We start from the raw sequence: 14,237 nt of genomic DNA, 5'->3' as shown, positions 1-14,237 counted from the left end.
ATATGTATATATATATATATATATGTATTTGCTTTATTAAAAAGTTGCAGAGATTGAAAATCTCTCTCAGGACATATGCAAATTGATTAGCACTCTATCATTACCTCTCTATAAGTTTAATCTTTTTATTTGCGGGTATGAGTGTCATTTCTTTGCCCTTTGTCCAGAACAAAATGTTCTGACATTTTGGGTTAGAGTAAAATCTCATTTCTAAAGGTCCTGATTGTTCCGTGTGAGATAGGAACAGGTAAGTCTTAAATGACTTCTCTTTACTGGTCAGGTTCAGACTGTAGCTCCTACAGTACTTCATAATGCCAACCCTTCGTCATTACTTCTTTCCCAGTCATCGCTGAGCTTTATTTTGTACTCCTTTTTAATGCCAATACTTCTATCTTGGATGTTATCCACAAATTCACATCAGCAAGAAAATAGCAAAAGGCAGCAACTTTGTAGCAAAGCTATCATTATTGCCCTCCCTTATAAATAGTAAAAAAATTCTACTTTTTAAAACAAAGATACACTGGTGCTAGTGGCTGGTAATCCTAGCTACTCAGGAGGCTGAAGTCAGAGGATGGCAGTTCAAGGCTACAAGTCCCTGAGATATTAAAAATATTATTTGTTATTGTTATTGTAAAAGTGGTGTACAGAGGGGTTATAGTTATGTAAATTTTGTATTACTCGGGTAATGAGTACATTTCATTTTGGACAATGTTACCCCTTCCCTCTTTCTCCCAGTTTCCCCCCCCCCCCATTCCAACCCTTAAGTTGTATAAGTTCATTTTCAGCACAGTGTCTAGCGAGTACCACTGATGCATGTGTTCACCCCTTGTCCCTCCATTTCTGTGCCTACCCTTCCCCACTGAAGACAGATAAACAAATGAACAAGACAAAAAGAAAAAAAACAAAGCTGTTTCCATTTCCTGGAATTCATTTTGGTAAATATTATTTTATATGATCAGAGGCACAGTGGCATTGAGACTTTGTGTTCCTTTCCTAAGAGTATAAAATGATTTATTTACTTTTGAAATTATCTTCAAGTAGCAGAGACTCTTATCTACAATTTAGCCAGCAAAAACCAGAAGTGGAGCTGTGGCTCAAGTGGAGGAGCACTAGCCTTGAGCAGAAAATGCAAGGGAGAGCCCAAGGTCCTTAGTTCAAGCCCTGGTACCAACACAAAACAAACATAGTATATTTTGATTTTGCATTCATATATAGTGAGTTATATTTTCCCTTTGACTTTCATTATCATTTCAGAGTTACAGATGCAAGTGAAAAAATTGCTTTCCATTCAGAAAAAAGTGGATTTTACTTCAGGCTTCTGAAGTCTACTTCTCTGAGATTGTTTTTGTATATTTAAGTTTCCTCTCATAACCTATATAGAAATGTAGGAAGATAAATAATCCCACAGGATTTTCATAGACATTTCATTTCTATCTTACTTAGAATTCTTATTGATTCCAAAGTTTTGTTTAATCAACTGTATTGGAGCTTTATTCTCGGCTTTATTCCATCGAAGTTTCTTAATTCCACCATCACCAAAGTAGAGTTGAGACAATACAAATATTAAAAATACTGCAATTCCCTTCAATATTTATTAAACTCAGTATTGGTGAAATAGTTAGACTCACTATTGGTGGAAAAAAACACAATGTTGGCATAATTCCAATAAACTACTGTCCTATGGGGGTATCAAAAGGTCTGAATGGTCACCGGTTGGTGAGCTGATAGGCATGCATTTCCCTCCACCCTCCTTCATTTTTCCTTTGATGAATTTAAAAGTGAGGCAATTGACTCAACCCAGTCAGTCCATTATGTTCCCTTGTCTGTGTAATTGCTGGTCCAACCAAAGGCATAGGGTGCAGTTTGGGTCATGGTGGAAGAGCAAGTTCAAGGACTTGTGAAAAAGAGGCTCTGGTGTTGTTCCAGCACTGTATTGGAGATCCATTTATGACATCTCAACATTTTGCGATCACACTCGAGGCTGTAGCAATTGAGGGGATGGTCCAGACAGTGGAGTCCTAAGAGCTCCAGAATGAAGCTGACTATAGAAACAGCGACCAGAGATTCTGAGCTGCTGGGACAAGCTGAACTTCAAGGTGATCTTACCCTCTGATACTTCATCTATGTAAACCAGTGAGTTCCTCGCCTTCTGGCTCTTTCAGGATGCATATACTGAGCTTGAAACCCAAAGTTACTTATATGGGGTCTAGCTAGTGTTCAATGCTTCTACATTTAATATGAGGTCTTCAAAATATTATAGTTGAGATGTAAAACAGATGTAAGTACTTCAAACTGTGTTTCTGGGAAGAATATTTTTTAATAGGAAAAAATAAAGCATTTGAGGATTGGGAGTTATCTATTTTTATGGGTAGCATGAATATAGAAAAACAGAATAGACCTTGGTTATGCCATTACTATAATATTATTATATTGTTAGGCATTTAAATTTATGCTAGTACAACTGTACAATGGGATGGTTATTCTGGGGAAAGACATAGTCATTCTTCCAAAATTTAAATCCAAATATATCATCTCTGGATATATACCCTTAATAATTGAGAGCAGAGACTTGAAAAGATAACTCATGTGCACATGTTATTAGCAACATCATTCCATAGCCAACAGCAGAAGTAACTTATGTTCCTAAGAATAGATGAGTAGAAAAACAGTGTGGTATATACATACCATGGAATATTATGCAGCCTTAAAAAGAAGAAAATCTGATACATTACAACATAGATGAACTTTGAAGTTTGAGTAGTTTCAGATTACAGGTGTGAGCCACCTGCACCTGGAGATTCACTGATACTTCTCTGTCTTTCTTTGGTCAGCTCTCATAAGAAAATATACTAGGCAGGTTGAGTTCTGAAGGGATTCAGGCTGCACTCAGAGGGAAAGAACTCACTCGCCTATCATTGCAAGGAAACCACATTTACTTCCATCAGACAGCAATGCCAGAACACCACACTTCTGACACCAGAAAGATCAACATTTTTAATGGTTCAAGAACAGAAAACTCCATTTTGAGGGATTTTTCTGTAACTTTAGAGTTGGATTTTTCTCATTCTATGAAGAATTCTGTGATAGGAACCTGAGGTGATTGATCATTTTTGTGATCATCTTGGCTGTAACACTTCCTTAATGACATTGGAGATGGAGTCTCTTTAATTCTGTAATGCTTTGTCCATTTGAGAAAGCTATTTACAAAGGGGAAAGGTTTGATCTTGAAAACTCTTGGCTCATGACAAAATTATAATAATTTAAAGAGGATAGAACAAAATGAGGAATTTTGACTTTCTGTTTGAGAGAGCATAAGAATGCATCACCCCACCAGTAAATGATGCCGGAACAAACCCAAGGTTATAGATTTCAGTGAAAAGCAATTTTTAAAGGTCTATTTTACAACAATATATTATTCCTCTGAACATACACATTTACTCTTGGGAGTTAAATTGCATTGGAAAGACAAAATATGACTCTACCACCTAAGTGTTAAAGTAATTGATATCTGATCCAGAGAACTTTTCTATTAAACATTACTAAGCACAGATCCATTACTGAATATTTATTTATTTAGCACATAAATCTTGATATTCTCATCAAGAGGAGATGGGTTATGCTTATTGTATTACTTTATTATTATTAAAATACAACCATGCAAGAATATAGACTGTGCAGATTGCATTATTTCATTGGAATATATGAATAAAAATCACAAGCAAAATCTTTATAAATGAAAATGTAATAATTCTGCAGCTGGTGAGTTATTGTTTGTTTTATACACCCTGACTACTCTGCATGAATCAAACTGGATTTTTCCTTAAATAAGAAAAATGGAGAGCTACACTATAAAAAATCAGTATTTTTTTCTTCTGTATGAAACATAATACAATAGAGCTCTATTATAATATGACTGTAAGGTTTTGGTGGGGTTTTCAACATCACTGAAGCAGAAAAAACTGCACAGTAAGTGCTTGAGCCTGTGAGCGCCTAGGTGCCCACAGGGCAGATTTGAATTTTCACCCTCCTTCATTCATCTTACAAAACTTCTCAGGGTAGCACTGATGGCTCCTGTCTGTAATCCTAGCTACCCAGAAGGCTGAGATCCAGAGGATCAAAGTTTGGGGCCAATAAGAGCAGAAAAATTATAGAGACTCCACCTTCAAAATAACCAGCAAAATGCAGTACTAGAAGCGTGGCTTAAGTGGTAGAGCAACAATCTTGCAAGGCTGAGGCCTTGAGTTCAAACCCTAGTATTGCCCCCTTCTCTTCAAAAAGAAAACTATAAAAAGAACTTGGAAGTTTCCCTGTTAGGAAGTTTAAGAGCGTTTTCTAATTTCTAATTTGGTTGACTCGTTTAATTTTAAAAAATTGGACTTACATGTCAGTATTATTTCAAAATGAATTAATTTTGTGATTCCTTCCCCCCCGCCCCCCCCAGCATCATCTTTTTTTTTCTTTTTCTTTTTTTCATGTGGCAGACCCATGCAGGGCTGGCTGTGGACTGGGCTGGCTAGAGAGAAAGCAAAGCCAGAGTACGGCCCTTCCCTCCTCAATCCCACCTCTGTTGAGCTCGGAGTCCCTGCGGCTCCCAGAGGCTTGGTGAAGGTGATACGGAGATGGGAAGCGTTTCTAAGGCAGAGGTTTTCCTGCCAGTCTCCTCTGGCAGAACGGAATGTACTAGGCTCCAAGATTTAACGATAGTAACTCGTTCTCCCGCAAAACTTGGATCAGTAGACTCCTGGCCTAAGGTTTTGGAGATATGGATGACAGGGCCTGTGCTTGTTGTTTATTTAGATGACGTCGATGCCAGGGACATTTTAACCTTTATTGTGGCCTTTCCTTCTCTGATTGCTACGGAAGCTTTAATTTTGCTTCCATGAGTATCAGTGCATCTTTCAGGCCAGATCATGTTTTGGGGGTATCAGTGTGTTTCTGAGGGTCTCTGTCTGCAACTGGGTGTGGACGAGTGTAAGGTGGGAAAGAACACACTCTTGGTTTTGAGGGTGTTGTTGAGTGTGCACGGAGGAGTGTTCCTAAACGTGACTGGAGAGATAGAGACTGACGTTAACGTGGCTTTGGGTTGACACACATCTGTTGTGGGAGCAGGAAGTTATCCCTGCTGCACAAATGGAAATTCTTACACTGGAATACTGGCTTACACTCAGGAGATGGAGTTTAGGGCTAGCCATGTTAGAGTCCAGCTTGGGCCCCAAACCATCGCAACAAATAATCTGGGTGTAGTGGCTCATGTTTGCAATCTCGCTATGTAGGCGCCATAGGTAAGTGGAGAACAGGTGAAGCAGTTTTTGCCCTGGTTAAACACATAAGACTACCTGAAAAAGAAATCATGCAAGGACTGCAGGCGTGGCTCAAGTGGTACAGCACAAGCTCTAGTGCCACCAATAAAAGAGTAAATTAGCAAAATCAAATGAAGTAAAATAAAATAAAAGAGCGTCCTGCTTTTGGGGAGGAAGTGTCACAAGAATAATGTAACTACTGTCTAGACCTGTTGCTGGTGTGTCCTACTCCCCAGGCTACCGATGCCTGCTTTAACCTCTCTGTACCTCCCGGGAGAGATGTCCAGATACTGAAGAACACATGGACCTTCCCTCTCCCCACATTCCTGGCCCTCACTCACTTGGGAGTGTTGAGAAAGAAGAGGCGACACCTCAGATGGTGTAGACGGCTTCACCTAGATCCCAGCCAGCAGCTCTGGGGAACCTCCCCCCCTTAGTTCTTTGCCAGTTGGCTAGTCTTGTTTACCAGAAGCATAGTTTGCACAGAAAAAAGAACCTCACGAGTCCCAAAGACATTTAAATTCTAGCCCGCCCTCCTTCCCTACCTTCCAGTCCCCCTTCAGACACACTGCTGAGCCTTTCCTCTTATCACACTGTCAAACTCTAGCAATTAGTAATTATAACATAATAGAAACAGTCATTAGGAGCTTATAATTATCTTCTCTTTGAAAGTATACGATCCTGTAGCATGAATTGTCTTGCCAGAAGATCATAATTCATCTTGATAACAGGTTTGATGGAGTTCTATGAGACAAGAATCTGGCTCATTAATGTTATTATTGTTTTTAAACTCTCAGTGGCACCGACGCTTCCTAAGTATTAATTAATCGTCATGACTTCGCAGAGAAGTAGGTTAAATACAACTAAACTCATCGCACCAGAAGAGAAATTGGCAAACCCTTGATTCCTTAATGCCTCCCTCTTCATTACCTAGGGATCCAAGAGTAAAAATGGAAATGGCTGAATTAGACTCATGTTTCCATAGTACTAACTAGGCATGAATTTATGTGTTATTGGTGACCTGACTTCAATAAAACCCCCTTAAATGTATGTAATAATAGAATAGAAATATGTAGCAATCAGCAAAGATGTAAGCTGCCCTTGCCTGGCTTCTTGTAGGATGCACAAACTAAGGACATCAACACCAGACATCTTTGCAGCCACACACACTTTGCCTTTCCTTTCTTTGCCCTCAAATTCTCATTGTTCCTTGGGGATGTGCGACTCAACATGACTAGTTGCAGATCCATAGGACATATTTTGAATGTTTGATCACATGGAGACCATGATTAATGGCAAAGACATGGGTTTGAATGGAAGACCTGCCAATCTGGAATGCTATTTGTCTTCTCTTGTTGCTGTTTCCTTGTTTCTAATGCAAAGCATCTTACTTCATCAATTGTAGGAATAACAAGACTTAATAGAGGTAGAGTGCCAGGTACTTTAACACTCATCAGTCATGGAATGTATTACTTGTCCTATAAACCAGTTAGCTTCACTGAAAAAAAAAAGTTTCTCAATAGGAGGCTGTGATACTGTGTGTGTGAATTTGGAGATTTTGTATAACATGGTGGTCATTATCAAGTGGCTTTGCATTTAGTACATATACTAAACATAAATACATATCTATGTATATACTAAATATAAATATATATCTATGTATATACTATATATGCTAAATATATATACTAAAGATAAATATGTATCTATGTATTATTAAATCAATCAATCTGTCTCTCTCTATCTCTATCTATCTATCTATCTATCTATCTATCTATCTATCTATCTATCTATCTATCTATCTATCTGCCACCAGTGGTGCACACCTCTTGTTCTAGCTACTGAGGAGCTGTGATCTAAGGATCCGGTTCAAAGTCAACCTGAACAGGAAAGTCCATGAGAGTCTTATCTCCAATTAGCTATTGGAGAAGCCAGAGCTACTGAAAAAACTACTGAAAGGCTCAAGTGGTAGAGTGCTAGCTTTCAGTGAAAAATCTAAAATAGTGCCTGGCCCTGTGTTCAAGCTCTAGTACCAGCACACACATGTGTACACACACACACACACACACACACACAAATAGTATGTTGGCAAATTATACTTGAATGTGTGAATAAAAGCAAGGGCCTGGATGCTGTGTCTGAGCATCTTTGTTCTCAAGGCTAGTGCTCTACTACTAACCACAGTGCCACTTCCGGTTTTTAGTGGTTAATTGAAGATAAGAGGCTCATGGGAACTTTTCTGCGGGGGCTGGCTTTGAACCTCAGATCTCAGCCTTTTCAGTAGCTAGGATTACAGGCACGAGCCACCTACATCTGGCTGCAAGTGCTTTCTAAAATAAAAAAGAGGCAAAAGGCCAATGCCTTGTGCATCTGTTGTGGTACCTTGGGTACTCAGAACACCAGAGGTACAAAAATCTAAAGGAAGAGAGGGACTTGGGAGTAGGGTCGATGATGGAGGAAAGTAGAAGTGGTAGATACTGGAAAACAAATTCCATCTTCAATAAAATGCTATAACCACCTAGTGTACAGATAAAGGATGAGGGGAAGGGTAGCATTTTGCCATGGGCCTGCTTTCTTTCTTTCTCTCTTTCTCCCTTCCTTCCTTTCTTCCTTCCTTCCTTCCTTCCTTTTTTCTTATTAACAAACCAGAGTTTCTAGGTTTTACCACTTCCTTTTAAAACACAGAAACTCGAGCCACAAGGAATATTCAAGGATCAGTTGGGAACAAATCACTAAAGAAGAAACAACAAACAAGTAACCCCCCCCCCCCCCCAAACGTCTTATATTTGTTTCACAGGAAGTACAGGATTGGCTAATAACTTGATGATTTTGAACCTTACCTGTGTAGGTATATTCCACATAGGCAGGGTGAGTTTTGGTGAAAACCTCTCTTACTTTTTCTATTTTATCAGCTGTTATTTTTGTTGCAAATGGGGTATACATAACTGAGAAGGATTCAGCCCTGGTGATAGCTTCTTCAATCATGGCCTGAGAGGAAGCAAAAGAACCCATTTGGTATCTGTAATAGTAGATGATGTTTTTGAGGGTGTAAAAAATATAATTACCTTTATGGATGATTAAAAAATCCATACACTGTACTGCCAAGATAACATATTTTGGTCTTAAATATTCATTAGGACAAAATTTTAATTAGTTCTGGAAATATTATTTCATGTTAAAGAAATCCAATTAAATGAAGAGTTTGTAAATAGTCACCTCTACACTGAGCTTATTTTAGGATAAAAAACAGAAATTCTATTTTTCCAGGTGTCTTATTAATTAATTAATTAATTTGTGCTTTCTAAAGTACTGGGGTTTGAACTCAGAGCCTCATATTTACTGGTCAGGAGCTCTATCACTGAGACATGCCTCCAGTTATTTAATTACATTGGTCATTTTGAGATATGATCTTGATTTTTGCTGGCCAGTGCCTAGAATGTGATCCTCCTATTTTACACATTCTGCAATAGTTGGAATGATAGCTGTGTGCTACTGTCCCCTGCTTCCGATTGAGACAGGGTGCATATATATATATATATATATATATATATATATGTGTGTGTATATATATATACACACACACACATATATATATATATATATTTTTTTTTTTTGGTCAAGCTGACTGGCACTGTGATTCTAAGGATCTCAACCTCCAGCTTAGTTAGGATTACAGGCATACACCGTTTTTTCAGTTGATTTAGAATGTCAAATTCCTCAGTCCAGCATTATAATTAACTTACTGAGAAAGACATTGATGAGTAATTTATACAAAAAAGTTTTCTTTAAAAAAATGTAGCGAACTATCTCTATTTGAGCATGACAAACTACATCGACATACTTAATTTGTCTTTGAAAGCCTGGGAAAGTCTTGTGGACTAGGAAGAACTGTTCTCAGCTTCCTCTCTGCAAAGAATCCCTTCCCTCCAGATCACAAGTAACATGTGAGAGGAACTTAGCTATTTAACAATTTCTTTAAATTATATTTGCTCACAGACCAGTCTAAGTAAAGTCCTGCCATTGCTCCTAGCTTCCTGCTTTAAATAGGATCATTACTATTTGTACTGGATCCCAAAGAAAGTTATTCAAGTTTTAAAAGGAACTTCCTTCTTTCTTGCAACGTTCCCTTCTAATGAGGCTGGAACATTGAATAAAAAGTATAAACTATCTATCAGTATATCATTTTTTTCTCTGAAAATAGCATAAAGGTATATTACGTTGAAAGTCCACCCTTATTAAAAACTTCCTTTGACAATCAAGAAAAAAAATCACAGATGGTGAACTTCCTAACAGAAAAAAAATCCACTCAATATCATAATCTCTCTTATTATCATCACAGTTATTTGGGAACATTTCCTAATAAGGTGGCAAGCAATGAAAGGTCTCTTTGAAACTGGCCACACTCATACCCATTGCCTGCTCTGGCTCTCAAAGACTTCCAGTAACCACTGTGACTACCGGTGCTATTTGTGAAAGAGCCTTGCATGAATTTCATGATGCAGAAGCTTCTCCTTTCTCTGATAGGTGCAAGGGAAGATTATGTAAAATTAATGGTGGGCAAATTTCCGAATGAACTTCCATAGGTTTTAGAATGACTGAACTTACATCACCCATTACGTTGTTTTTGTCTCGTTCAAAGAACTGAAAGAAGTCAAAGAACAGAGCTGTGAGGTCAAGCCTAGAGCCAGCATGAGAGAGAGAGTTAGCCATGGGTTGTGAGTACTTGGAAGGTTGGGGCTGAGACCCAACTTCGGCAGGTGACAGGAACAAGGCGGGGAGCATGTCGGGAGTTCAGAGGTGTGGATTGGCAACTCTGGTATTGTGTTGAGGCCTTGCTTTCTCACTTGAGACATGAAGCTCCTCAAGTGTGGCTCGTCCACGTGTACTTTGCTGTAACCAATCTGGGCTGCTTGTCCTGACCCATCCACATACAGGGTGTGTGTGTGCGCGCGCGCGCGTGCGTGTGCATGCACACACACGTGCAAAAGAGTGTGTTGAGAAGGCACTTACTTCAGACCTCAATTTTGAAGGCCAGGACCTGGTTTTACTGTTTATTTGTGCTTAGTTAAGCTGCTGTTTTCTGTGTGAGTTTTTCCAGGACTGCCTTATAGAGCACCAGACCAGGTGGTGTTAAGTAGTAGATTTATTCTCTGACCCTTCCAGAGCTTGGAAGTCTCAGATTGAAGCATGGATGGCTTGGTTTCTACTGTGGCCCATCTTCTTGGCTTGGGATGACTATCCCTTCCTATGGCCTCCTGTGGTATTTCTTCTGTGTATCTGTGTCCTAATCTCTTTACCAAAGGAGATTAGAATTAGGGCCCAGCAAGATGTCCCCCTTTTAGACAAATCCACCTTTTAAAAGGTCTTGCACTGTTTTATTTTTTGCCATATTTTTATTACCATTAATTAGTTGCACAAAGGAGTTTCATTTTAAAGACACCATCTCATTCTGAGATGTCTAGATGTTCATATGTTTAACATATGAAAATTTTTTTTGGGGGTGTGTGTGGATAAGTCCCGCAGGACACCAGACTTAGCCCCTAATAGTTTCTGACACCTAAAAAGTTCTTCCATTGTTTTCTAAATATCTGAGTGGAGGGCATGTTATCTTTAAGTAGTTGTACAAAGGAGTTACCATTCCACAAAGCGGTTTATGGGTACAATTTGTCTTGATCAGTGTCACCCCTTTCAATCTTCTCATCCATGCCTCCCAACCCCAACTCTTCCCTCACACACACACACACACACACACACACACACACACACACACCACACCCCTTCTTCTCTTCATTCCTTTTATCTTAAAATCTGGTTGAGAAAAAAACAACCACCAGTGAAGGTACTGTATCCTCCAGTTTGTTTCCAGCAAGACATTAGCAGTAGGGTAGTCAAGCCAGGACGGGAGAAAACACTCAGCCCTGTTTCCTTTCCAACTGCTGGCAGCCCAGTGGCTGTTGGCACGGGGTGTCTGTGGTAAGCCACCTCACAGGAGCGGCAACAGGAAACCCGCCCAAGAGCCAGCTCTTCTGTGAGTGGCAGCAGCGTGCTTCTCACGTGGCAGCTCCATCTGCGAAAGGCACTATCTGGATTTTTGGCATGCAACTCTTGGTTCTGGTCCAGGCCTTTACAGGCCTTGCTACTATAGTAGAGAGCAATGTTCCTCCTTGCTCCCAGAGAAACTGCCAAGGAGGTTCTTTGGTTCCTTCTGTCCTCTGTCCTGAAGATGCCTAGGGAAATGGTTGGAAGACTGGATCACATACTTAATGGTTAAGGACTCACTTGTCTGTGGGAATCCTTTCTCTAAAGAAATCATGATAACCCAAAATAAAATAGTTGGACCTACAATACTAATGAGACTACAGATTTCTCTTACAGAGTTTCTGGAGCAAACCTATTGTGTTCCAATGTATATATTTTTTCTTCTAAAGATAAACAATGAGGGGACCTTGAACCTGCATCATATTGCTTTTGTAAAGAAATAACACATACACATTTATCTTTTCAATTGTGGTGACACATTATTAAATAATTCATTAATGAAAAAAAGTTGAGGGAAAATTTAACCTATGTACCTTGTAGGTTGTCTCTTTACTGTTAATATATATATGTATATATATATACATACACATATACATATATATACATACACATATACATATGCCTATATATTTGCTCTTAAAAAGCTTTTCAGTTTCATATATTCTATTTTTTCTTTTTCTTTTGTTTTCTGTACTTTTGGGGTCTTGTCCAAAAAGCCTTTGCCCATTCCTGCATCTTGTATTAATTCTTTTGAAGAAGTTGTATTCTTTCAAGTCTTACATTTAAACATTTAATCCATTTTAAGTTTTGTAACTGGTGAGACATAGGAATCTAAGTTTATTCTTTTCATGTGGACTCCTAGTTTTTCCCGGCTTTTCTATTTATTGGGAAGTCTGGGTTTTCTGGACTGACTTTCAGACTCTCTGTTTGGGACCCTTGAACAATGGGTCTGTTTTGTGCCAATATGAAGTCAGGTAGTGCAATGCTTCTCGTTTGTTCTTTTTGTTCAAGATGGCTTTGCATAAATGGTCCCATACAAACTGCACACAATTGTTTTGTCTAGACTTGTGAAGAATGCCTGGTGTTTTGATAAGAATTTCATTGGACCTATCAATGAAAGCATGGCCATTTTAATAATCTTGCTTCTTTCAAACCACAGACATGGAATGGAATTCTAGTTTTTTGTGTCATTTAGTTCCTTCAGTGATCTTTTATAGTTTTCATTGTAGGGATCTTTCATGTCTTTGATTGAATTTATTGCCAGATATTATTATTATTATTATTATTAGTAGTAGTAGTAACCATTGCAAATAATTTTGCTTTCTTGAATTCTATTTCAGATAATTTTTCTATTGGGGTATGGCAATGCTAATACTCATTTAAGAACAGTTTAACTTGTGTACTTTGTAGGTTGTCTCTTCACTCTTGGTTTTTTTTTCTCTTTAGAAGCTTTGAATTTGTGTTGATTTTATATCATGCAACTTTGCTGAATTTGCTATATCTTAGTTTTTTGGTGGAATTGTTGGGAGGTTTTTATGTATACGATCATGTCATCTGTGAGCAGTGACAATCTGACTTCTTTTTCATTTTGGATAGCATTTATTTCTTTCCCTTGCCCGATGACTCTGGCTGTTGCAAAAAGTGGTAACAGGAGGCATCTTGGTCCTGTTCCAGTCGTTAGGGCAAGTATTCAACTTTTCCCATCCAGAATGTTGTTAGATGTTATCTTCTTACATATGACCTTTTTTCCTTCTGTACTTATTTTGTTCAATATTCTTATCATGAAGAGACAGTGAATTTTTATCAAGAGATTTTTCAGCATCTACCAAATGATTATATATTTTTAAATTGTTCATTCTGTTAATTAGTTGCATTATATTTATTTGTGCATTGAACTATCATTTCATCCATAATCATAGAATGAATCCTATTTAATAGTGATTAATGTGGTTTTGTGTGTGTGTGTGTGTGTGTGTGTGTGTGTGTGTGCACATGTACATGTACACGCATGTACACACGTGCCAATACTGGGGGTTGATTTCAGGGCCTTGCACTGCCATTTGACTTTTGTGCATAGGAGTTACGCTTTACCACTTGAGCCACACTTCCAGCTCTAGCTTTTTTGATGGTTAATTGGAGATGAGTCTCCAGATTTGTCTGCCTGGGAAGGCTTTACACTGTAATCCTCAGATTTCGGCCTCTTGAGTAGCCAGGATTATAGGTGTGAGCCACCAGCACCTGACTACTGATCAGTATTTCTAATATGATATTGTAATCAGTTTGGTAGTATTGTTGAATATTTTTATATCTATGTTTTATATCTATGTTTATCATAATAATAGGCTTGTCCTTTCTTCCTTCCTTCCTTCCTTCCTTCCTTCCTTTCTTCCTTCTTTCTTTCCTTTCTTCATTCCCTCCTTGTCCTTGCTACTTCTGTTATTAGGATGTTAGCCTCTTTATAATATGTTTGGAAGAATTCTCCATTCTTCCATGTTTTGGAACAACTTAGGAACAACTGACATACATTTTTGTTAAATGTTTGGTAGAACTCAACAATGAATTCATTTGGTCCTGTGTTATCTTCCTACTCCTCCTTCTCTTTCTCCTGTTCCTCTTCCTCTTTTTCCCTCTCCTCTTTATCCTCCTTCTCCCCCTTTCTTCTTTATTTGGCTTGAAGATTTTTTTTTTTTTGGTCTGGTCGTGGGGCCTGAACTCTGGGCCTGGGTACTGTCCCTCAGCTCTTCAGCTCAAGGCTAATGCTCTACCACTTGAGCCACAGTGCCACTTCCAGCTTTTTTTTTTTTTTTCTGCTTATGTGGTGCTGAGGAATGGAACCCAGGGCCTCATGCATGCAAGGCAAGCGCTCTACCACTGAACCACCTTCCCAGCCCAAGGCTT

At 38.6% G+C, this 14,237-nt stretch overlaps 1 protein-coding gene across 1 annotated transcript in view; it reads right to left on the bottom strand.

Moving 5' to 3' along the window:
• Positions 1 to 14,237, bottom strand: part of Spata16 (spermatogenesis associated 16) — a 197,116-nt gene that overhangs the window by 39,138 nt on the left and 143,741 nt on the right. Inside the window, exon 5 of the mRNA XM_042678915.1 lies at positions 8,141 to 8,288. Coding sequence (XP_042534849.1) covers positions 8,141 to 8,288 — 148 coding nt within the window. The remainder of the gene's footprint in view (positions 1 to 8,140; positions 8,289 to 14,237) is intronic.

This window comes from Dipodomys spectabilis, unplaced genomic scaffold (genome assembly GCF_019054845.1).
Source record: "Dipodomys spectabilis isolate Male_0828 unplaced genomic scaffold, ASM1905484v1 ptg000050l, whole genome shotgun sequence".
Taxonomy (NCBI): Eukaryota; Metazoa; Chordata; class Mammalia; order Rodentia; family Heteromyidae; genus Dipodomys; species Dipodomys spectabilis.
Note: the sequence above shows the minus strand (reverse complement) of the source record. Positions and strands in the feature narration are given on the sequence as shown.